Source organism: Gossypium hirsutum, chromosome A02 (genome assembly GCF_007990345.1).
Source record: "Gossypium hirsutum isolate 1008001.06 chromosome A02, Gossypium_hirsutum_v2.1, whole genome shotgun sequence".
NCBI lineage: Eukaryota > Viridiplantae > Streptophyta > Magnoliopsida > Malvales > Malvaceae > Gossypium > Gossypium hirsutum.
In genome coordinates this window covers 5,068,243-5,094,347 of record NC_053425.1, presented here as the reverse complement: position 1 = coordinate 5,094,347, position 26,105 = coordinate 5,068,243, and the positions used below count along the sequence as shown (strand labels likewise).

At 33.6% G+C, this 26,105-nt stretch overlaps 2 protein-coding genes across 2 annotated transcripts; both read left to right on the top strand.

Annotated features, from left to right (window-relative positions):
- The first annotated feature begins 3,864 nt into the window (after nt 1–3,864).
- Nucleotides 3,865–4,778, top strand: LOC107940546 (repetitive proline-rich cell wall protein 1). Its single transcript, XM_016873990.2, has one exon. It carries the CDS (start codon nt 3,899–3,901, stop codon nt 4,592–4,594), a length of 696 nt encoding a protein of 231 aa, XP_016729479.1. The 5' UTR covers nt 3,865–3,898; the 3' UTR covers nt 4,595–4,778.
- Nucleotides 4,779–20,977: 16,199 nt separating this feature from the next.
- Nucleotides 20,978–21,996, top strand: LOC107940545 (repetitive proline-rich cell wall protein 1). The gene has a single exon (XM_016873989.2). It carries the CDS (start codon nt 20,994–20,996, stop codon nt 21,774–21,776), a length of 783 nt encoding a protein of 260 aa, XP_016729478.2. The 5' UTR covers nt 20,978–20,993; the 3' UTR covers nt 21,777–21,996.
- Nucleotides 21,997–26,105: the final 4,109 nt, after the last annotated feature.

The window sequence follows — 26,105 nt, the reverse complement described above, 5'->3', positions numbered from 1 at the left end:
TTATTTATTCATTGTTCAAATAAATAGAAAATGATTACATGTTTACTACAATATGGGCACATTTCCCAACACCAGTTTCTCCTTTTTTTTTCCAATTAGGTCGTAACTCAGTTAAAGCACACTATTTTCAAATTAAACCACGTAATCAAATTTTGTTTTATATTAATTAATAAAATAAAACTTGAGTATATTATTTTAATATTTTAATTAATTATTTAATTATGACCCTAATTTTGGTATCTATTTTAAGCCTTCGATTTATTTACAAGCACACAAAGATAACCATATAAATTGAGGCGTGCCCACTCTTGGTTTTAACAAACCTGATTCTTTTAACCAGGTTTTTGGGGTGTGACATAGGCAACACCACCCCCTTTTTCAGTCAATCATCACATCATCATCTGTTTTTTTTAAAAGATTTTTTATTGGTGCTGTCATTATGTCAGGCGACACTCGTATGTATTTAGCAAAATACTCGTGAAAATATGGGTATATAGGGTAGGAAAAGAACAAAAAAAAATTCATGGTGCTGCCAGTCTGTCAGGCGACACTGATGATTTTTGTAAAAAAAATATTGTCAAGAAAAAAAGCTGAGACGAAAATTTTTTTAATTAGTTCCACCAATGTGTTAAGCGACACCAGTGATGTTTCTAAATAAAAAAAAGTACTGTCAGAGAAAAGAAAAAAGCTGAAAGGGAAAAAAATTTTTGGTGCCGCCTAACATGTATCAGGTCCCGTGATGTTGACAACTTTGTTTTTCTCTTTCAGTCTAATTTTTTTTAAATTCATCGGTGTCACCTAACATAATGACGGCACCAATAATTTTTTTTAAATAATGGTTACATAATAATTAGCTGAAAAGGAAAATAGTGTCGCCGATGTGTCAAGCAGCACCAATGGATAGCAAATAGCTTATTCCCATAAATAATATCTACTCAACTCATTTTCGTAATTAATTAATTAAAATTTTATATTGTTTTTATTAAAAAAAAAAAGACTGAAACCAGCATTCCACTTTGACTTTCCTGCACTGTTTTGTTCCTTTCCATTTTCAATACCTAAAGCAATTTTACCTGCTCAAGATCCATGTTTTAAGCCCACGTTTTCTAGTGTATTCCATCGTTTTAGTAGGTTGTTGAAATCACATCTGTTAAGTTAATTAGGTGGATTAGATTAGAAATTTACCGAATATTGAATCGATTTTTAAACCAAACATTTGTTATTGATAAAAATCTAAAAATAGGAACAAAAATTAAAAATTGAATCCATTTGAGTTATAATTTTAATATTTTATCAACGTGATCCTAATGAAAATTTTTATGTCTATTTTGTGATACATATTCGAGGTTCGTAACTGCTCTATCTAATAATATCGTCTTAAAAATTTAAGTTGGTGATCTCTTCTTGAGAATACGATGTATTTTATCATTACATCTAATCAATTGTTGGTAAAAGTTAATGAAAAATCAATTATATTAATATTTATATGATCACTTTTAAATTTTAATTAATTATTAAATAATATATAGATGTAACTATCAATTACGATGGTGACTTCCCCACGTACTATTTACACAAACAAAATACAAGAAGACAAAATATTAAATTTGAGATTTCAATTCATAAATTAGTTTATATTTATATTTTTGGCACCGACAGGCATCCATGTCTTGTTTTGAAAAGTTAAGAAGTACGAAGAAATCTACTTTTGATCGTTTTTCAAAGTTTTAACTGAAATTAGAAAAGATGAAAATTATAAATTAATGATTACAGTAATGAGAAAAGATGAATTTGGTGAGATTAAAAGCATAGAAATTTAAATCTACTTTATCTTTATGTTGTTCTCAAGTGGGGGGTACCTTTGACCATATGTTGCTAATCTTAATTCAAGGCTGCTTTTGGATCTAAGTGTTAGGCACTCACTCCTATGATTCTTTTTTCCAAAATTCCATTTACACATAGGATATATTTGATGTTGAATTAATTATTTATTTGTGTTAAATTATAAAATAAAAATTTGAAGATTAAAATATATTAAATCTTTATATATTTCGTGCATTTGAAATTTAATTTTTTATTTTTGTTTTCATAAATTTGGTTGCTTTATTTTTAGTAAAAATTTAGATTCGGTTATTACCATTGCTAAATTCCTGTTATTAAATTTATTGGTGTGATATTTTAAAATTTTAAAAAAATCTTTGTAATTATGTAACAATAAAAACAACATTGAAAATATTTGTGGACTTTTTTTTCTTAAAAACATTTATTCGAACTTATCATGATAAAATATATTTTTTGTTGTTGGAATAGTATTTCCTAAGAAAAATTGTGTCGGCATCTTAATTGAAATGGTTAACAATATTATGTAGTTTGAAAAACTAATGACATTATAAAAATAGAATGAACAGATTATGTCATTAATTAATATAAATATACATATTGAATCTCAAGTTTCAACACCGTATATGATCAATTAATATCATTAATGCCAAAAAAAAAAAGCAAGACAATCTCAAAAAAAAATGAAAAGTTATATTTTAATTAAAAAGTTAACGATATTAACTATTTGCACAAATTAATATCATTATAAAAAGATAAAGATAAATTTACATTAGAAATTAAAGTATAGAGGCTAAATCTTAATTTAGACATAATAGAGAGGTCAAAATTAAAATTTAACATTTTTTAAAATGCAAAAAAAAGGAAAAAAGAAAGAAAAGGAAAGCACCATGGTAGTGCATGTGTAAACAAAGGACTTACTTTTATATAGACTTAAATAGATTAAATAGAATTAAATCCGAATTTAAGTATGGAGTGTGAATTCATTCGTATTGAAATGATAAAAAGAAATAAGAAAAGAATATAATTGTTGTAAATCCTTGATAATATGGTTCTTCATATAAATTTCAAAACCTCCAAGTTTTTGTTGTATCTAAAGGATATATAAAGTATTTTAATTTTCTTATTTTTTTATTTGTAATCTATGATGATTGAAGGTCAATAAATAAAATATATGAATCAATAAGTGGTTGGGTGTAATGGTAAGGTAAATTATATTTCCAAGAGAAAGACTCAAGTTTGAATCTTGCAAACGACATTGTTGGAAGGGACAACCACAAACTTTAAACTTGGACCATAAAAAGGATATAAAGAATATCAAAAAAATAAATAAAAGATACAAAGATACCTATAAAAAAGTTGAGGGACTAAAATGACAAGGGATGAAGTTAGAAGATTTTATATTGAATTAGCCCAAGGATCAATTAGCCAATTACCCTATGCTATTTTGAAGAGTAAATTCACGTCCCTTCAATCTTTCCGTTGTTCATATTTTTCAAGGGAAAAACCTTGTCTTCACATCTTCCATTCTTCCTTCCACGGAATAATACTAACTTCAAATTAAAAGTTTAAAACTCTGAGTATTTTTAAAGGGATTTTTTTAATTCCTAATTGATACTTAAATTATTATTTTCGCTTTAATTTATCTTAAGATAAAATATTGATAATAAAAATGTAACATATTGCTAAAATAGATAAAAATATGCCTAAATACTAAATTGAAAAAAATATAATTCCATAATTAATTAAGTACTTTATGATAACTAGATTGATTTTATGTATTTGATATTTTATTATTTCACTACGATCTGTACGGCAACACTCGTATAATTTTATTCAATCATGACAAAGACGTGTGTATCCATAGTCCAAAATTTCAACTAAGTGGGACCTAAATGGACCCTATTTCATTTATGAACCATTTAAAAGATTAATTACCATGACTATTCCAAAGGTATGAAACAATAAAATTGTTTGACACTTAGGCTAACAGTAAGGCTCCTTTGCCACTATAAAAAGGGTTCTTCTTATAGCACCATGGAAAGCAAACACTTCAATAATGTCTACCACACACTTGCTAATATTGCTACTTGGAGTGGTGGCTCTCGCCACTCCCTCTTTTGGTACCTATGAGTCTCCCAACTATGGGAAGCCCCCTACTCCTGTTTATAAACCTCCTAAGGTGAAGCCCCCACCTTATGAACATAAGCCCCCTGTTTATGAACCACCAAAGAAGGAGAAGCCTGAGCCTAAGCCACCAGTTTATACGCCTCCAAAGAAAGAGAAGCCTGAACCCAAACCACCAGTATATGAACCTCCAAAGAAGGAAAAGCCTGAGCCTAAGCCTAAGCCACCAGTTTATACGCCACCAAAGAAAGAGAAGCCTGAGCCCAAACCACCAGTATATGAACCTCCAAAGAAAGAAAAGCCTGAGCCTAAGCCACCAGTTTATATGCCACCAAAGAAAGAGAAGCCTAAGCCTAAACCACCAGTGTATGAACCACCAAAGAAGGAGAAACCTGAACCTAAGCCACCAGTTTATGCACCTCCAAAGAAAGAAAAACCAGAACCCAAACCACCAGTTTATAAGCCTCCAAAGAAGCCACCAGTGTATGAGCCTAAGCCACCAAAGCCACCGGTTTACACACCACCAAAGAAAGAGAAGCCAGAACCTAAACCACCGGTACATGAGTCTCCCAAGAAACCACCATATGGTCACTATCCAGGACACCCTCCACTGGGGAAGCCTCAATAGAGAGATCCCATCGGCTAGCCATCCCAAGAACTGAGCTACTATGGCTATATGGATAAATTAGTATCTATACAATAAAAGTTGCTTCCTACTCATGTTCTATGTTCTTGTATGTTCTTGTATGTTATGTAGGAATGTTTTCTTTTACTAGCGAGAATGCTTATGGCAGTACTCATTGGAATGTCTATTCTATGTCTTCTTATTTCTCAATGAGCAATATCCTGATTTCAATACAAATATTCCAACTGACGACTGCAGGATTACTTATCATAGACATTCTTGTATTCTCATGCATGTGCATGCCTTTTGTTCATCCAAAATAGGCCAGATCAACACAACATTACTTAAGTTCCACTACATGCATGGAGAAATGGAGGCAATTATGTTGGCCTAACATTACACAAATAAATCAAAGTTCGTGATGAATATTATTCCGACCCTTCATGTTTTATGCATGTTGGACACTTCATGTGACATGTATTTAGATATGGTTACAAAAAATGATGCTTCAACGAATCTCAAACTTAAAAAAAGAAAAATTAATATACCTATATTTAAAGCATACACTTATTAAACAATAACAATTAAATCTGAATAACATAGATGATGCAAAATTCAATATAGCCCCCAAAAATGCTAATTACAAAGTCCTTCATATGAACAAGAAAGGAGGGAAAAAATGTATCACCTTAAAAGAAAATTTGCTAGAAAACTATGCAATTTTATCTCTGTGAATGTTTTTCAAATTTACTGTTATCTGACTAATTTTATTCTCCTTTAGTTTTGCCAAACAAGTAAAGACAAAGTTAAGCAATACAAAATGTCTCAAATATGAATTTATTATTATATAAAATCTGACCTCCTAACATATTTTTTTTAAAACCTTTTATATGCGTGATATTATACTTTATGTAACATTTTAATTAATTTTATATAGTACTACGTCGTAAACTTTCAATTGCTATTATGTGGTTACGTAACCTTATCAATGCAAGGCCCCCACTGCCCCCACCATCTGTTTGAGAAGTGGAAAATTTGCAGCTTATTACATAATTAGAGGTTTAAATTATGATTGGTGTCGATGTCAGCTGCAGGAGTTATGTAGCTTAAAATGTCAAATCTTCGAAACCAGCATTCAAAGTTGACTTCCCTGCACTGTGTTTTGTTCCCTTCCCTATTTTTCAATACCTAAAGATAATTTTACCTGCTCAACACCCTTGTTTTTAGCTCACGTTTTCTAGTGTATTCCATGGGTTAATATAACTTTTAGTCCCCCAAATTAAGTAATCCATATTTCATGATGTGAAATTGTATCATATTATCACTTTTTTTTTCATTTTCAAGTAATAATTTAGTGTAATATGAGAATATCACATCATCAAAACATTTACGTTTACTCTGTTCAGGGATCAAAATGAACCAAATTGTTAAATTTAAATATCAAAATAAATTAGAAAAAAATTAAAAATACTAAAACGTACCTAATTACTAAGTTTAAAAACTTAAAATTATATAAGTAAATTTAGTATTTATATTGGGATGTCTTTTAGTTTGTTAATTACTTTGAAATTTTAATTAATTATTCAAAATATATACATGTACTTATGAATTATGGTTGTGACTTCTCCACGTATTATTTACCCAAGCAAAAACAAATACACAAATTATTAAAATTGAGATTCAAATTCATAAATTACTTTATATATATTGACACCGACAGACACACCTAGGCATCCATTTCTTGCTTTCATAAGTTAAAAAGTGATGAAGGACCTTTTTTTTTTTCGTTTTTCAAAGTTTTAACTTTAATTAGAAAAGAAAGATTAAAAGCTTTGACCATATGTTGCTAGCCTTTTTCTTCTCCCTTTTTTTTTATGCTTGCTTTTGGATTGAAGAAGTATTGGGCACTCATTCATATGATTCCACTTGTAGGCTAAGATATTTTTTAAAATATTATAAAATATTTACACCTATTTGAATCTTTTAAACCTTTAAATAGGCATATTTAAACCCGTTTAAATTTATATATTTATTATTGTTGTAGTAGTTACAATAATAATCAAGCTAAAATTTAATTAGTAAAATTTTAAAATTATAATATATATTCTTAAAATTTTTGTATGAATTAAAAAGAATTGATATGTAGAGTGAATTCATTTCACCCATACGAAATGATAAGAAAAAGCACGAGAAGAAAATAACCGATTACTTTTTCTTTTATTTATTTTATTTACTTAAAGAAAACCGACATGTTGAAAGAGATCTTGTTGTCGTTTCGTACATGGAGATTTTGTTGGTGGAAGTAGCCATTACCTAAGTGTTTGAAATCAAGCAACCATGAATGTTGACCATTTTGATCCTTGAGGGCCAAACCCACGTTACGTTCATTTTATCCATATATTATATTAACCGAATTCTGACTGTTGAATATGAATTTTTTTAATTGATTACTTAGGTTGGAAATTACCATGTATGTAAATTTTAAAGTTTAATTATATGTTGATATTATGTGTGGGTTTTAGTTCAAGTCAATCAGTTTTTGTTTGGATTTTTTTTAATTCTTAGTTCATTTATAGTGTAATAATTTGATTCTAGTTGTTCGAACATCTTTGTATCTAACTATATTGTAATAGTTCAATTCTATCGATTCTGGATTTATATTTGTACTTCGATTGTAATATTATGTATACTTTAAAAAAATTAAGATAAATAACATAAATTTTTTTAATGTTTAGTCACAAGATATTATTAATATTATGTTTAGGTAGACAAATTTTAAAGTGTTGATTTGAACCAATTGTTATCATGCCAAGAAACAAAGTACAAACAGAAGTGGGCACGTTTGATGACATTACAAAAAAAGAAAAAAAGAAAAATAGGGAACAAGAAATTGTTTACGCATTAGTTTTCCTATTTTTACAAATCTTAGTTCAATAAGATTAATTCACTATCTTTGAACTCAATACAACAAGTGATCCTAGATCTATCTCTCCCGGTATAGAATCTTTGCTTTTGTACTCAAAGACTAAATCTCTCACTACTAAATTTCCTCGAGAATTTAATTTGTAAAACCAACAACAATAGGTTTTACTATCCCAAATGCACTCTCACAATAACGTTACTCTTGGAACTAATACATACTCTTAATACTTATTAAATAAATTTATACAAGTTTCTCAAATATATAGAAGTTTTCAAGACTTGCTAATATATTAAGGATCAATTACAATTCCTTCTAAACAACAACTAATATAGCTGAATACAATATAATAATAACCAAAGTAAGGTGGACTGTTGGAAGATAAACCTTCAAGTTTTGTCCCAATCCAACATCCTTGATCTAAGGGATTTGGTGTGATTGATTTGATCCAATCCAATCCTTAATATATGTTCCTCCAAACAGACTGATCTTCATGGATAAGCTTGAATAATTCCACAATATCAACATAGTTCAAAGATTTTATTTCAATAATTTGCCAACATCAAATACGACAAATAAGATTTTATCACAGTGATGTTGGAAGTGGGCACTTCCATTATAACGCTCTAGTTTTCTTATTTTTGTTTTTGTATAATATTAACACAAATGTGTATCTGCTTCGTGGTTAAGTGGTTTAGGTATATGTGAGAGGTCCTAAGATCAAGCCTTACTTTTAGCAAATTTTAGTTAGTTTTAAATCCAAGCCTTATCCCTGTTAAGTGGGCTTTTATTTAATTGTCTATGAATTCATATCAGAATAAGTTTGTTGATTTGAGTGGTAAGGGAGTTAGTGTGTTAGAGGTCCTGTGTTCGAATCCTTGTGTGAGTGAGGGTATTTATTTTTGGCTCGGTTGACTGATAGAGTTTCGATTTAAGTTAAATGCTGAAGTGGTTGAGATTTTGTAGTAATGGGAAGTTGGGGAAAAATCCAATTGAATTTCTATTTTGTTTTCCTCTCTTGCCGAAATTTTCTGAGTACTTTTGACGTTCTTTTCTAAAATTTTTCTTATTTTAAACTTCCACTTCTGATCGCCTTTTTTTTTATTCCTATTGACTATTCTGTCTTGCGAATCATCGAGTTTGGGTACTAAAGGTAAGTCCTCTTGAAGTTTTAGATTTATGGGAATCGATATCGGGTTTGGTAATGTACTGTTTTCTTGTTTAGGTGTTGCTCAATGAGTTCAAAACGTGTCTTCCAGCGTGTAGTGCATGTTCAGGCTATCGTATCCATTCTGGTAAGTAATCGAACATTCGTTCGAAGTGGTTTCTCGAGTTTGTCATTTGGGGGCTTATGGATGGTTTGGCTTCGATAGTTGGAATTGATTGGGTTTTTGGTGTTGTTCTTAGGCTTTAGGAGTCACAGGATTAGTTTGTTATATCTGTATCTAAATATCTGTATCTATGTTTGACTGTGCATATAAATCTGCATGTTTGTTTGCTTAATTCTATTGGGTTACACACTAACTTTACATAAACTCATTGTCGAAACCATTTTTTGAAAAATGGGGTCGACTTGATTTTGGAAATGAAAACGAGAACATGGGAGTCGCCACCAATCCTTTTTGATGAGGTGTGATCAGGTCACCTCGTAAAAGTGGTTGTTTTTAATAAATGGTTTGATTTATTTAAACAATGATTTTGGTCCACGAAATTCGAAAAAAAGGGTTCGGGAGTCGGTTACGCACGAGGAAGGATTAGCACCCTTGTAACGCCCAAATTGGTACTTAGTTGATTAATTAATGTCTTAATGTCGAATTTTGAAAACTCGAAAGGAATTTAGAATACGATCCCTCTTATACAATCGATTTTCGGTGGCTTTATAGCCGAATACTAAAAGCTTGCTACACATTTCTACTATTATTTGCCTTGTTTCTGCTGCTTTGTTTTTTGCTATTTTTTTGTTTTCCTCTGCAGGTTCGGCATTCGGTCAACGAAAGCAAGTGGCCATTTTGGTGCTAGCGTGCCAGGAGAGTCGACCCTCGAGCAGAGTGCACGCTGGGGGCGTACATGGAGAGCGATGCTCGAAAGAGAGCTAGGGTTTCTAGTTGGCTGAAGCTTGTTTAAGTTTTGGGCCGTTTGGACCAAGGGTATTTTGGGCTGCTTGGGTTGATTGGGTTACATTTTTTTTTGGCTTGCTAGGCCATTGTAAAAATGGACTGTTTATTATTTTTATTTTGGTTTATAGTTTATGGGCCCCAGGCAAAAAATGCCCATTACAGCTGCCCCTCTTTGCTCATTGTCATGCAACGGGACTAAAGCAAAGACTATAAAAGGGCCAATTTTTCCTGGACCTGCTAAGTCTCGACTTCTTTTGATGTTTTTTCCTTCAAGTAGCTTCATTCCAATCCACTGCATCTTCAGGGGTATAGGAGTTGTTGTCTTGATCCACTCCATTACAACTACTTGTAGCTTTAACTTGTTCCACTGCAACGTCAGGGAAATGAGATTTGTGGCTTTAATCTATTCTTCTGCAATCGTAGCTTGACTTGCTATATTGCAACTTCAAGGAGATAAGACCTGCTATCTTCAGTCTGTTCCACTACGGCTTCACGGAGATAAGACTTGTAACTTTGACTTGCCCCATTGCAACTTCAGGGGGATAAGGTTTATAGCTTTAACTCTGCTCTATTGTGATTTCAGAGAGATAAGATTTGCTATCTTCAATCTGCTCCACTGCAACTTCAGGGAGATAAGACTTGTAACTTCAACCTGCTCCACTACAACTTCAGGGAGATAAGGTTTGTGGCTTCAATCGCTCTACAATCATTTTAGGGAGAAGAGATTTGTAACTTCGATCTACTCCGCTGGAACTTCAAGGAGATACGAATTGTGGCTTCAAGCCACTCTAGTGCCATTTCAGGGAGAAGAGATTTGTAGCTTCGATCTACTTCGCTAGAACTTCAAGGAGATACGAATTGTGGCTTCAAGTCGTTCCAGTGCCATTTTAGGGAGAAGAGATTTGTGGCTTCGATCTACTCCGCTGGAACTTCAAGGAGATACGAATTGTGGCTTCGAGCCGCTCCAGTGACATTTCAAGAGAAGAGATTTGTAGCTTCGATTTACTCTGCTGAAACTTTAAGGAGATACGAACTGTGGCTTCGAGCTGCTCTAGTGCCATTTCAGGCAGAAGAGATTTGTAGCTTCGATCTACTCCGCTGAAACTTCAAGTAGATATGAATTGTGGATTCGAGCCGCTCCAGTGCCATTTCAAGGAGAAGAGATTTGTAGCTTCAATCTACTCTACTGAAACTTCAAAGAGATACGAATTGTTGATTTCAACCTGCTCCACTACTGCTTAAGAAGATAGGATGGTGGCTTAAATCTACTTCACTACTGCTTAGGGAGACAAGATTCGCCGTCTTCGATCTACTCCACTATTGCTTGAGGAGATAAGATCTCTAATCTTCAGCCCACTCTACTACTACCTAGGGAGATAGGATGGTGGCTTAAATCTACTCCACTACTGTTTAGAGAGATAAGATTCACCGTCTTCGATCTGTTCCACTGCAACTTCAGGGAGACAAAGATCTGTAATCTTCAGCCTACTCCACTATTACTTAGGGAGATAGGATGGTGGCTTAAATCTACTCCACTGCAACTTCAGAGAGACAAGATTCACCGTTTTCGATCTGTTCCACTGACTTCAGGGAGACAAGATCTGTAAATTCACCGATGTTGCTACACCATCCTCTAGGGACATGATCTGTAGAATCAGTTTTATGTATCTATGCTTATGCCAAATAATTAGGATGCTATGATCGAAATAAATCAAATTCTCCTAACCATATGTGATGCTTATGTCAAATAATTAGGATGCTATGATCGAAATAAATCAAATGCTCCTAACTAGATGTGTTATGAATGATATATGAATGCAGGAATGAAAATGATCCTTTTTTAAAAGGCTTAAGGTATCATTGCTCGTTATTCATCAGGACATTATCGCTAACGTATTATGCTGTCATCTTGTTGGGCTGGTATTCTTGACAGAAAAGTCAAAGAAACAATCACATTTTGCTCAGTAAGTTTGCCCCGCTGTAATTTTAGGGAGTTCTTTTTTTTATCCAACTTACTGCAACTCAGGGTATAGGATTTGTTTCGTCTTCAGTCCATCCCACTGCAAATCAATGGTATAGAACCTGTAGCTTCTTCAATTAATCTGTCACACCCCTCACTGGGTAACATGACCAGATGGATATACAGAATGACAAATTTTCGCGAATGAACCCCTTTTAACGCTTGGGTTAACATCGTCTGCTACTCATTGAGGTTACGTTATCGACATAATATCTTGTTTTTTTTTTCATGTAACTGATATTTTTAGCAAAGAACCTGGAGGGATAGGCACAATTTTAAACTCCTTTTTCTCAAATATTTTCGACCCTTAGGCTTGGTGAGTTATAAACAATAGTCCTGTTTTAAGTTCTTGTATTATTTAGAAGCTTCAAAAGTAATATGAAAAACTCCTTTTATAAAAGTGTTATTAGTCCACTAATCATTATTTCTATGCAAAATGCTTGAAACAGATCATAACAATGGACCGAAAGGAAATTAATTAAGAGCATAGCTCGAAGCAAATAAATTAATCAAGTATCGCAAATACAATTAAAAGGGAAATTTATTGGGACGTATCTTGAAAAGAATAAGGTAATCAAAGATAGCAAATTCAAAATGGGTAAAATAGAAAGCTAGGTGCCCCAGATATAGCAGCTTGAGCTTCTCTGTACCCACTTCTTGAAGACTACTTTGAGCTCAATCTGTGTTTAGGGGATCCAGAGTACTTTGTCGATGCCCCAAGACGAAGCATACTTCTTGATTGTTAATTCGAGCATAGTAAGACTACTGTATACCCCACTTTTATTTGAATTGCCTTTTACAGGTTTTCAATTCAAAACCCCTTTGGTCTCAAAGTGCCCTTTGCGGGTTTTCACCTTGGCCTCTCCCTTTTTTTTTGAAGTTTCAAAGCGCCCTTTGTGGGTTTTTACCTTGGCCTCCCTCTTTAGGTGAAATACTTCTTGATGAAATTCGAATTCACAGGATTGGGTAAATTTTTACCATCCATCTCGGCTAGAATCAATGCTCCTCCCGAAAGGCTTTCTTCATCACATAAGGTTCTTCTCAGTTTGACATCCATTTCCCTCTAAAATCCTTTTGTATGGGAAGGATCTTTTTCAAAACCAGGTCCCCCTCATGGAATTCTCTAGGGCGAACCTTTTTATCATAGGCTCGCATCATCCGCTTTTGGTACATCTGTCCATGAAGGATAGCTCTTAGCCTCTTTTCTTCAATCAAGTTCAACTGGTCATATTGAGATTGGATCTATTCTGCTTCATCCAACTTCACCTCTGACAAAACTCAGAGAGAGGGAATCTCGACTTCGATAGGCAAGACTGCTTCTATTCCGTAGACCAAAGAGAAAGGCATTACCCCGGTAGAGGTTCTGACTGATGTTCGATAAGCAAAGAGGGCAAATGGTAACTTCTCATGCCAATCTTTGTAGGTCTCAGTCATCTTCCACATAATTTTCTTAATATTTTTATTGGCTGCCTCCACTGCCCCATTCATTTTCGAGTGATATAGTGACGAATTGTGGTGTCTGATCTTAAATTGACTGCAGTCCTCCGCTATCGTACTATTGTTCAAGTTTAATGCTTTGTCAGATATGATCCTCTCCTGCATTCCATACCGACATATAATCTTTTTTTTTCAAGAATTTGCTCACTGCCAATTTTGTAACATTGGCATATGAAGCAGCTTCTACCCATTTAGTGAAGTAGTCGATAACCACAAAAATGAATCGATGTCCGTTCGAAGCCTTTGGCGATATTAGCCTAATCACATCCATGCCCCACATAGAGAAAGGCAATGGAGAAGTCATGACATGCAACGGAGAAGGAGGCACATGAATTTTGTCTCTATAAATTTGACATTTAATACTTCTCTTGGCGTAGTTAATACAATCCCCTTCCATGGTAGACCAGTAATAACCAAATCTCATAATTTGCCTGGCCATTGTAAAGCTATTAGCGTGTGTCCCACAGACACCCTCATGGAAGATTTTCTTAGCCTCTACAGCGTCCACGCATCTCAATAGCACTTGATCCTTTCTCCTTTTGTATAGGACCTCCCCGTCCAAGACATAGTTAATGGCCAATCTTTTCAACGTCCTTTTATCATTCTCGGTTGCACGGTCCGGGTACTCACGATTCCTCACATATCGCAATATATCGTGATACCAAGGGTGATCATCTTTTTCTTCATCTTCTTCAATATTGTAATAGTAAGCCGGAGTTTCATAAATGCTCATCTGGACGGGTTTTACATCTTCTTGTTTATTCACCTTAATCATGGAAGCTAAGGTAGCCAAAGCATCTGCCATTTGATTTTCGTCCCTTGGAAGGTAGCAGAAGGTGATGTCATCGAACTCTTCAATCAATTTAGGGACCAATTTTTGATAATCGATCAGCTTGGGATCTCTTGTCTCCTATTCCCCCTTGAGTTGATAAATCACTAGCGCAGAATCTTCATACACCTCTAGCACTTTGATCTTTTTCCCTCTTTTTTGGACTTGAATTTGATAATTATCGACCTTGTAATATTGGCATATGAAGCTACCTTTACCCTTTTAGTGAAGTAACCGATAGACACAAGGATGAAACGGTGTTGGCCAGAAGTTTTTGACGAGATCAGCCCCATAACATCCATGCCCCACATATAGAAAATTTGTGAAGAAATTGAGGAGGGATAAAAGTCTTGTCTTCCTCTATTTGGCATTCACGGCTTGACTGATACAATCCCCTTCCATGGTGGATCAGCAGTACCTGAACCTCATGATTAGCTTGGCTAACGTAAAACCATTAGCATGTATCCTTCTGACACTCGTATAGACCCTTTCTAGCATCTACAGGCATTAGTAGCCCAAGCATATCTTGACGCGATCATGTGAAAACATTTTTGAATTCTTGGAACGACTCAATGACGTCTCACTTTGTCTTTGTGGTGATGCAAACTCCGATGTTTGCCTTTTTCTCTTGTTCTAAGCTTACTGTCCACTGACTTTTTGTAAGGTAGGATCTGTTTTCATCTTACTCTATCTTCCTTAACGAATTAGGAGATATGCTACAATCTCTGTCATCTTTCAAGTCTTGAGATCCCTCAAGACACATATCTCTCTCAAAAGGAAATTCTGGGTCAGTAGCAACGTCGCTTATGTCGTTGATATCTGGGGACCTGTTGTAAGCAGATTCCAAAGAATAAATAATTCTAAGGATGATTATTTGTAGGTATGATAATGAATGAAAAATAAAGGAATATTTGAAAGAAAGTCCAAAAGACAAAATAATCTAAGAATAATTATTTGTATAGTATGAAATGGAATAAAAGAATATTTGATCAAAAAGATGCATTTCATTGAAATAAAGATTTTTGACACAAGCCTATTTCACAAAAGGATTTTTATTGCTTCTAGGCTTAAAGCAACAAGTGTGTTTTGAATATTACTTTAGATTAGCTCTAAAATACAAGGATCTCTTCCACAGTCTCATGGTTCAAAACACTCCCCAGTATGCAATAGCAGATGCTCAAAAAATTCTATTCCCGGGTTCCCTCTTCTAATACGTTGTTATTGTTTAGATTCTCCAACATTCCCAACGAGTCTTAATTTCTTCAATTGACTAACCATCAGGCCTTACACTAAGGCCCTTAGCTCGATGCGTTCTTGGATCTCATGCCTCCATCTATCACGGAACTCAAAATGTTTACCCCTTTAACAAAAAGGTTGGATAACAGATTTTCTGCACCAGAGGGATCATCGAATTTCACGATACCCAATTTGACAAGTCTTTCAATTAACTTTTTAAAAGCAGTACAGTTCTCGATGGAATGCCCTGTGATTCCCGCATGGTATTCACATTGGTCATTTGCATCATACCATTTAGGGTATGAAGGCTGTATTGGCTCTATGTAAAAAGGGCATACAACATGTGCATCAAACAAAACTTGGTACAACTCCCTATACGTAATTGGGATGGGCGTGAACTGGGTTTTTCTGAGTTCGGTCTTGGATCGGGTTCTTGCCTTGGGGAGACCTGATGGCTGGTAGTTATCGTCCTTGGCTGGCTTACTGCAACCGACTCTGAATGGCCCTTGTTATACCTACTCGTACTATTCACTTCCTTTTCCTTCTTCTTCGGGGCCTTTAAAGTCCACTCTCCCCTTTCTTTTGTTTCTGCCAGAACAACAGGTTTGGCTCGATCATTCTTTGGATTAAAACCTGAACCCATTAGGAAGTTCAACAGCGTCGAGGTACCAATCTGATATTGGGGCCTGATAATGATGGGTACCCCTTCTGGATACGCGTCTAGTCGAGTCAGGACACTTATTGGGGTAAAACCTGGGGAATAGATGAGGTCTTCATTATCATCCCCACTATTGATCACTGGGCCACTCCGTTTTTCAAGTTCTCCAGCTAGCAACTAGGTTAATTGGCCCATTATATTCCTTTGGAATTCTAGCATTTGTTCCCGCATCTCTCGTTGAATTTTAGTCAATTGCTCTTGCATCTGTATTTGCATTTGCTCTATTCTCTCCAATATTTGGTCTATATCCTTTGTCGATTCTGAAATAATTTTACCTAATTAGGGTCTTTTTGGGAAAATCTAATGCATATAATAAAATGCAATGCAAATGCATGAGATGCATACAACAACAAGAGAGGCGTTGATTCTGAATTCAATTCCATTAGAACTTTTCTAGAAAATAAATTTCTTTACATATTCGACCTTATCCTAACACTCAGAGTGAAGACATCGATCTTTTCCTTCATATCCAGATGTCAAGATCAAATCTCGCAAACTCTTCAAGGGGGTGCCTCCTCTATCTCCTTTTTGTTTGATTCGGGCCGCGACTCATTGCTCACTTATCCCACGATACTCGTTAGCTTCTTTAAGACATGACGGCTCTTGAATAATCTTTGTTGGCTTGAATCCTCAGGCAATGAAGCAAAGTCATATATGGACTGTCAGCCTTCTCTTGTTGTTTACTCGGACCATATTCAAATGGTCGTATTATATTTCACTTTATCAAGAAATTCATTTTATCATGACAAGCTATTCTATTTAGCAATCGAATATGACACCTTCTTTCTATGATGATGTAATGCAATGCAGTCATAGACAAAACAAAACAAAATATGTCAGCACAGAAGAAATAAACAATAAAATAGAACACCTATCTGGGTGACCACTAGGGTTTGGCGTGGCTCTACCTAAAGCGGGTTCCTATGGCTCACTATATGTGGTTCAGTTCTAAAGAAGAGGTACTCGAACTAGCAGATTCCTCGGTCCTCACCCATTATAGGTTCATATGGACTGAGTTCAGTTCAGGGGAATACATTTCCCTATGGCTGCACGGAGATGAAAATCTCACGAAGACATAGGTACGAATGTATCCCAAAAGCGATCCACTATCCTACACAGGGGTGAAAATCTCACGAAGGAATAGTTTCTCACTCCCACTTAAAAGGGTAAGATTGACCAATCATGCAATGCAATAAGCAGAAGGATGCCTAAACTTCAACCAACACAACAGTTATAAACTGCAATGATAAGGATCGTAACAAGGACGAATAAAATGCAACGAAAAGATCTCTTACAATGAAAATGCAATGTGATCGAAGCAAAATCAAACGCATCAGCACAGAATAAATAAACAAAATAAAGCACTTATCCGGGTGACTACTAGGATTTGGCGTGGTTCTACCTAGGGTGAGCTCTTAAGGCTCGCTATATGCGGCTCAGTTCTAAAGCAAAGGTACCTAAACTGGAAGATTCATCGATCTTCGCCCATTATAGGCTCATATGGACTGAGTTTAGTTTAGGGGAATACATTTCCCTATGGCTGCACGGAGATGAAAATCTCACGAAGACATAGGTACAAATGTATCCTGAAAGTGATCCACTATTCTACACAAAGGTGAAAACCTCACGAGGGAATAGTTTCTCACTCTCACTTAATGGATGTAACCACAACGATCATGCAATACAATGTGCGAGGATATATGCATAAGAACTTGAAGCAATAAAGAAAATAAAAATAAAACGATGAAAAGTGTAAGAAAAATGGATGAAATGCAATGAAGGGATCGTAAGTTTAGAACGAATTTTCAATTTTCGAAAAAGGACAAAAATTAATCAATTTATGGCTCGACTCTCAAAGTCCCCAGTGGAGTCGCCAAGCTGTCGAAACCATTTTTTGAAAAACAGGGTCGACTTGATTTTGGAAATGAAAACGAGAAAACGGGAGTCGCCACTAATCCTTTTTGATGAGGTGTGATCGGGTCACCTCGTAAAAGTGGTTGTTTTTAATAAATGGTTTGATTTATTTAAACAACGATTTTGGTCTACGAAATTCGAAAAAACGGGTTCGGGAGTCGATTACGCACAAGGAAGAATTAGCATCCTCATAACGCCCAAATTGGTATCTAGTTGATTAATTAATGTCTTAATATCGAATTTTGAAAACTCGAAAGGAATTTAGAATACGATCCCTCTTATACAATCGATTTTCGGTGGCTTTATAGCCGAATACCAAAAGTTTGCTACATATTTCTATTGTTATTTGCCTTGTTTCTGCTGCTTTGTTTTTTTTGCTATTTTTGGTTTTCCTCTACAGGTTCGGCATTCGGTCAACGAAGGCAGGTGGCCATTTTGGTGCTAGCGTGCCAGGGGAGTCGACCCTCGAGCGGAGTGCATGCTGGGGGCGCACATGGAGGGCGGAGCTCGAAAGAGAGCTAGGGTTTCTAGTTGGCTGAAGCTTGTTTAAGTATTGGGCCGTTTGGGCCAAGGGTATTTTAGGCTGCTTGGGTTGATTGGGTTAGGTTTTTTTTTGGCTTGCTGGGCCATTGTAAAAATGGACTGTTTATTATTTTTATTTTGGTTTATGGTTTATGGGGCCCGGGCAAAAATGGCCCATTACACTCACATTTGTTGTCAGTTTGACAAGTAATCCACAGACTTAGGCGGATCAGTGCGGTAGAGACACAACGGTGACCACTCGACTGTAAATGGTTTAAAATTAGCAATTTGTGGTTTATTTAAGTTTTTTGGTAATCATTTTAAGAGTTTGTAATTTTTGGGATTCTCTGGACTTTTGTTTTGGGTTTTGAACTGTTGATTCTGGTTTGACTGATTTTCTGCATGCTTGGTAAATTGTTTTATGAAGTAGACGGTTTTTACGCCAAAAGAGGTTTTCCTAAAAACAACAAATCGGGTTTCTAAATATGCCACATTTATTTAAACTTCTGCTTTAATAAGTGTTTTGAAAAAAATAATTAATTAAATAATGTTATCAGTTTATTCATGAACGAACTCGTAGTATTAACTTGAATGGTTTATCAGGTCAACACCATTTTTCAAAACTCAATCCTTGTGACATCACCAAATTTGTCAAAACGTCTAGGCCGGGTTTGGGGTGTTACATCCATTGACACATAATAGCCACTTCAAATACTTGCCTCAACAATCTCCCCTTTTAAAATTTTTAGAATAAAACCAAACAGGACATGAAACTAATCAACCAAACCAACAACAACTCCCCCTTAGCATAATTCCCTCAATGCAACTTACTCGACTTAGAACATAATTAAGCATATTAACCATTAATGTTTTGTGTAAAATTCGCATTAATAATCAAAAGCTACTTCTTCCTTCCTTACTTCTTTTGCAGCTTCAACAAGCATTGTGGGCACACCTGCTTGCTTCATCTTTTTATTTCTTTACTAAGTGGAGAGTGGAACATTGGGACGCTTGATCCTAGCTTTACCAGAAAAAAGCTTTCTTTAACTGAGCATCTTCATCAAAGCTCGAATCATATTTAGTCTTTGATTCATAAGATTCAAAAGGGCTTTCTTCAACAATCTTTATTTTATTGCAAATCAACTGTCAAATGTATTTACTAATCTAATGAGAGGACTCAAGTCTCACAAATCAGCTGGGAATGCTTTAATTTGAATCAAAGCCTCAGTAGATCAATCTATTAAAAAAAATTAAAGAAACGCAAGCCTGAAACATAGTGGATCAATTGGTTCCAAAAATAAAAATTTTCGTAAAAGAAAATAAATAATCAAAATTAACATATAGTGGATGTGAATGCTCCTAAAAAGACCCAACACATAAATAATTATAAAATTATAATGTCTCGAAATTTTGAGTGTCCGATTTCACGAAATTCTGATAAAATTATCGTAATGTTTACTGAGAATTAATAGTGTTATAACTACCTAGAAAACTTCTATTAATGCGAAATTTATATTGGAGATTCAAATTCTAAATTATTTAAGTTGGTGGTAATTTAGTAATTTTGATATTTTTTTTCTTTTGTTTCAGCTGAAGATTAAATTGAAAGAAAAGAAAAAAAAATCTAGTGATTCAAGGTTGAGAGACTAAAATGGACCAGGAAAATTACCCTAAGCTAATTTGAAAAAAAAAATTCTTAGTCACTTTCATTCATTCTTGTCGCCATTCATAGTTTTTCAAAGAGAAAAACCTTGAATCTTCCTTTCAGCGAAAAATACCGATTTCAAAGGGAAAATTCGAAACTCTACATCTTTCGTGTGATTCTAATCAAACACAATAGGCGAGGAGTAGTGAAGCAATGAGGATAAAGCCCTCCATGAAACACCTTTAATCACAGTCTAATCTTTGGTTCCCCGGTGAATACACCGTCGCTATAAAACACTACAATGCTAAATTTATCAATGTTTTAGTTTTATGTACCAATTTAATCTATTGTTCATATCTCAAGCTTCTTAGCTTTTTAAAGAAAGTAATACCTCATTGAAATAGAAGTAATATACATAATGTAAAAGTTTAATTCACCATTTAATCCTTGAATTATATTTGTTTTTTGGTATTTAATTTTTTATCTCACTTTTGTCACTTAAATTATCATTTTTGTCTTAATTTAATCAAAAATTTAAAAATTGTCAATAAAAATGTAACAGATGGCATATTCTTATCGAATAATTTTAGGATAAAATGATATTAAAATGATAATTTAGGTATGTGAAAAAAATACTTAAATATATTTCAAAAATTTAGTATTTTACCATAACTAGATTTATTTATGTATTTGATTTTTTTTTATTTCTTTTTTTTGTTTCACTACGATGCCTACAACAACATTTCTATACTTTTCCTTAATCATGATTAAGCCTTGTGTATCCGTAGTCCAAAATTTCTACTAAGTGGAACCTCAATGGACCCTATTTCATTTATGAATTATTTAAAAGATTTACTAACATCTAGCTGGCTATTCCGAAGGTATGAAAACAAGAAAATTGTTCAACACTTGGGCTGTCAGTAAGGCTCCTTTACCATTATAAAAAGGGCTCTTCACATAGCATCATGGAAAGCAAACAGCTCAATGATGTCTGCCACACACTTGCTAATATTGCTACTTGGAGTGGCCGCTCTAGCCACTCCCTCTTTTGGCACCTATGAGTCTCCCAACTATGGGAAGCCCCCTACTCCTGTTTATAAGCCTCCTAAGGTGAAACCCCCACCTTATGAACATAAGCCACCTGTCTATGAACCTCCAAAGAAAGAAAAACCTGAACATAAGCCACCTGTCTATGAACCTCCAAAGAAAGAAAAACCTGAACCCAAGCCACCGATGTATGAACCACCAAAGAAGGAAAAGTCCGAACCAAAGCCACCAGTTTATACACCTCCAAAGAAAGAGAAGCCTGAACCAAAACCATCAGTATATGAACCACCAAAGAAGGAAAAGCCTGAGCCTAAGCCACCAGTTTATACACCACCAAAGAAAGAGAAGCCTGAACCCAAGCCACCAGTGTATGAACCACCAAAGAAGGAAAAGCCTGAGCCTAAGCCACCAGTTTATACACCACCAAAGAAAGAGAAGCTTGAACCTAAGCCACCAGTGTATGAACCGCCAAAGAAGGAAAAGCCCGAGCCAAAGCCACCAGTTTATGCACCTCCAAAGAAAGAAAAACCAGAACCCAAACCACCAGTTTATCAGCCTCCGAAGAAGCCACCGGTTTATGAGCCTAAACCACCAAAGCCACCGGTTTACACACCACCAAAGAAAGAGAAGCCAAAATCTAAACCACCGGTACATGAGTCTCCCAAGAAACCACCATACGGTCACTATCCAGGACACCCTCCATTGGGGAAGCCTCAATAGAGAGATCCCATCGGCTAGCCATCCCAAGAACTGAGCTACTATGGCTATATAGAAAAATTAGTATCTATACAATAAGAGTTGCTTCCTACTCATGTTCCATTTTCTTGTATGTCATCTTGTAATGTTTTCTTTTACCAGCGAGAATGCCAATGGCAGTACTCATTGGAATGCTTTTTTTATGTCTTCTTGTTTCTCAATGAGCAATATCCTGATTTCAACAGATATATTCCAAATGCAAACTGCAGGATTACTTATCATAGACATTCTTGTATTCTCACGCATGTGCATGCCATTTGTTCATCCAAAATAGGTCCAAATCAACACAACATTACTTAAGTTCCACTACATGCATGGAGAAACGGTGGCAATTATATTGGCCTAACATAACACAAATAAATGTAAGGCAATGCTGTATGTTACTCTGACCCTTCATGTTTCATGCATGTTTGACACTCTATGTGACGCATTTTTAGATATAGATATGAGATATGATCCTTCAACAATGCTCCAACTTTAAAAAAAAAAATTTAACATATTAATATTTAAATCATACTGCTATCAAACACTAACAAATTCAAATTCAATAACATAGATGATGCCAAATGCAATATCCCTCCAAAATGCTAATTACAATGTCATTCAGATGAACTAAAAAGGAGGGAAAAAATGCATCACCTTAAAGAAAATTGGCTAGAAAACTATGCAATTTTATCACTCTCAATCTTTTTCAAATTTATTGTTATCTGACTAATTTTATTCTCCTTTAGCTTTGCCAAACAAGTAAAGACAAAGTTAAGCAATACATAAAAAAATATTATGATTTTTTTCAAAAATAAATATTGCATTATTTTTAGAATATATGTCATAATGTCGCAAATATTAATTTATTATATAAAATTTGACATCTTAGCATATTCTTTTAATATCTTTTTTCTGCATGATATTATATTTTATGTAACATTTTAATTAATTTCATATAGTACTGCGTCGGGTACTTTCGATTGCTATCATGTGTTTACCTAACCTTATCAATGCAAGGTCCCCACTACCCCGCCATCTGTTTGAGAAGCGGAAATTTTGCAGCTTATTACATAATTAGAGGTTTAAACTAGGATTTGGTGTCGGTGTCAGCTGCAGGAGTTATGTAGCTAAAAATGTCAAATCTTTGAAACCAGCATTCCACTTTGACTTGCTCTCCACGATGTTTTGTTCCCTTCCTATTTTCAATTTCTAAAGCAAATTTTACCTGCTCATGATCCTTGTTTTAAGGTCACGTTTTCTAGCTGCATTCCATTGTATTATGAATGTGGTTAAAACTAGTCCCGATTGATTAGATCAAGATTAAATTAGTAAATAAAAAATCAACGGTTCAATCTATTTATTAATTTTTAATATTTTTATTAATTTTATAAAATTTTAATTAATTAATTATTGTTAAAAACCAATTAAATCAAAAATTGGTGTTGAAATATAATATTTATAATTGTTTATATTATTTTTAATTTACTATTTGTGTTTTCTAAAAAATTATACTCGAAATCAAGTAAATATTAATCATAATAGGATGCCAATGAAATTTTGGTGGTACCAATGAGAGCTTAGTTTAATAATAAAGAGGAGACTTTTGAGATCCCAATTTCTAATATATAAATGTAACTATCAATTACGATTGTGACTTCTCAACAAAACATTTACAGAAAAACAAATACAAATACACATATGAGATTTAAATTATGTATTTTTTACACCGACAAACACAATTAGGTCGATAGAAATCTACCAATTATGATCACTTTTCAAAGTTTAAATTAAATAAAAATTATGATGATAATAATAATAATTTGATGATGGCAGTAATGAGAAAAGATGAATTTGGTGATATTGAAAGCATAAAAAATTTAAAGGTTTTTAACAACTTATTTTTATCTTATTCACAAGTTGGGGTACCTTTGACCATATGTTGCTATTCTTATTTTATGGCTGTTTTTGGTGTTGGGCACTCATTCATGTGATTCCACTTGTAAGGTAGGAACTATACATACGCGGAAATGAAATTCATATTTTTGAATTTTAAATTTTTTTTAAAAAAAACCACCATCCTCACATAATTTTAATTAATATAACATTAATTTTAGTTTTTGATGTTTACATGTTTTATTAATTTTGTAGCGACGTAAAAATTTTAGCTTGGTCGCTAATTGTGGTGATTTAGTGAAAACTTGAAAACTGAAGTTTGATTTTAAAATAAAGAGGGAGTCGCCACTGATCTTTTTTCTAGGTGTGATCGGACACCTAATAAATCATTCTTCTTTTGAGAGAAAATTCATTTTTTTAAATGAAAAGAAGGCAGAGTTTAGGTCTACGTTAAAAGCCAGAGAAAAAGTAGGGTTCGGGAGTCAGTTACGTGCGAGGAAGGTGTTAGCACCCTCGCGACGCCCAAAATTTGTATCTTGTTAAACACATGTTGTCTTGATTTTCAAAAATACGAGTTCAATGTAACATTTAATCGTGATCTGATTGAAAAGACGGGAATTTTTTAGTTTTTCGGATTTTTTAGAAGAGTGTTCCGTCTTTAACACGAGTCGATTGATGTTCACCCAACATAGCGATGAAATCGATGACTTAATGTTAAATCGGTACGTTGCCTTGCTTATTGAAATTGATTTAAATCATGAATAAGAATATTTTTTTTATCAAAAACAATAGAAACTTATAACAATATTGTAATAAAAGGCGATTTACGAATACATGAAGCGGATGATAAAAAAATAACTATAAAGTATTCACGATGTATTTGATATTATGCACGATAATAATAACATTAAACACGAAAGAAAATAATGGATTATATATATACATATGTTATATAATAATATGTAAGGTGACAGAAAATGTAATATTAAAAATACTAATAAGACTACATCTACATAGGCGTATTTATGTATATATATTACATAATAATAGTATTGAAGTACGCATAATATATATAAAATGTAGTATTTAGAATACATACATAGCATAGTATTCAAAATGTACACATAAGATAGTATAAAACTAACTAATATAGTATAAACATATACATATATAAAAAATGCATATACATAATATATAAAAGAAAATATATGCGTGTAAATATATGTACATAAGATCGTATAAAAATATATAATTATGATACCAAAGTATATACATAATATATATATATGAAAACGTAATATAATATTAGAAATATACATACTAGAATAAAAATATATATATATGTAGCACATGCTAAAAGAATATTCACACAAGTACACATATATATGTACTAAAATATATATGTAATAATATCATTTAAAGAAATACATATTAGAAATGTCTATACATAACATGGGATTTAAAAATATATATACATAATTAATAATAATAATAAGTAAATATAATGCAAATAGTAAATATAAAAGTAAAAAGAGAAAATATAACATATAAGCACAAATTAAATATAATGATGATATAAAAATAAAATAATAATATGTTAGAAATAAATAATAAATATAATAATGTAAAATGGTAAAAAAAAGTATATTCATACGTATATAATAAAACATATAATAATAATAATACCAATAACAATAAATAATAGTAAATATAATAAAAAAATTATCAAAATTAATTAATTTAATAATAAAGGAATGAAAATAAACTAAAAGGACTAAAATTGAATAAAAACCAAAGTTTTAGGGCTGATTTGAAATAAAAATAAAAGAAAAGGACGAAATTACAACATGTGCGTAACCTGGAGGGGCCAAAAGAGTAATTTTCAAAAACCTTTAAAACGATCCGCATCACGGAGGATCAATTTGAGAATCATAATAAACTTCAGGGCCAATTTGTAAATAAATATAAACCTGATTTAAAACACTAAAAATGCAGAATGACCGATTGCGCAAATAGCCCCTAAGAGCAAAAACATGCGGATCCTAGCTGGAGTGGGTCGGGTCGACTCGACCCGGGGCCAAAACGACATCGTTTTTCGTTAAAATGGAGGGGGACCAAAACACACCGTTTTGGTCCCTATAAAAGACAAAATTTTTTAAAAAAAATCATTTGAACGGGGAAAGTAGAAAAAAAAAGGGAGAGAAGAGGGAGAGGGGGAGGGAATTCGGCCATGGGCCGGTCACCGTCCTGTCATCGGACGATCGTCAGAGCCGGCGCCGACCACCGTGTACGGTGGCCGGAAAAGGTAAATTTTTTTTTTGTTTTTTTTTTTATTTTCGAATATATGTATGTATATATATTATATATGTTTAAGAGTATGATGAAGAAAAAATCGATTCGAAAAATAAACAATCA

Excerpts from the sequence above, each read along its gene's own strand:
- LOC107940546 (XM_016873990.2), top strand. The coding sequence starts at position 3,899 with ATGTCTACCACACACTTGCTAATATTGCTACTTGGAGTGGTGGCTCTC.
- LOC107940545 (XM_016873989.2), top strand. The coding sequence starts at position 20,994 with ATGATGTCTGCCACACACTTGCTAATATTGCTACTTGGAGTGGCCGCT.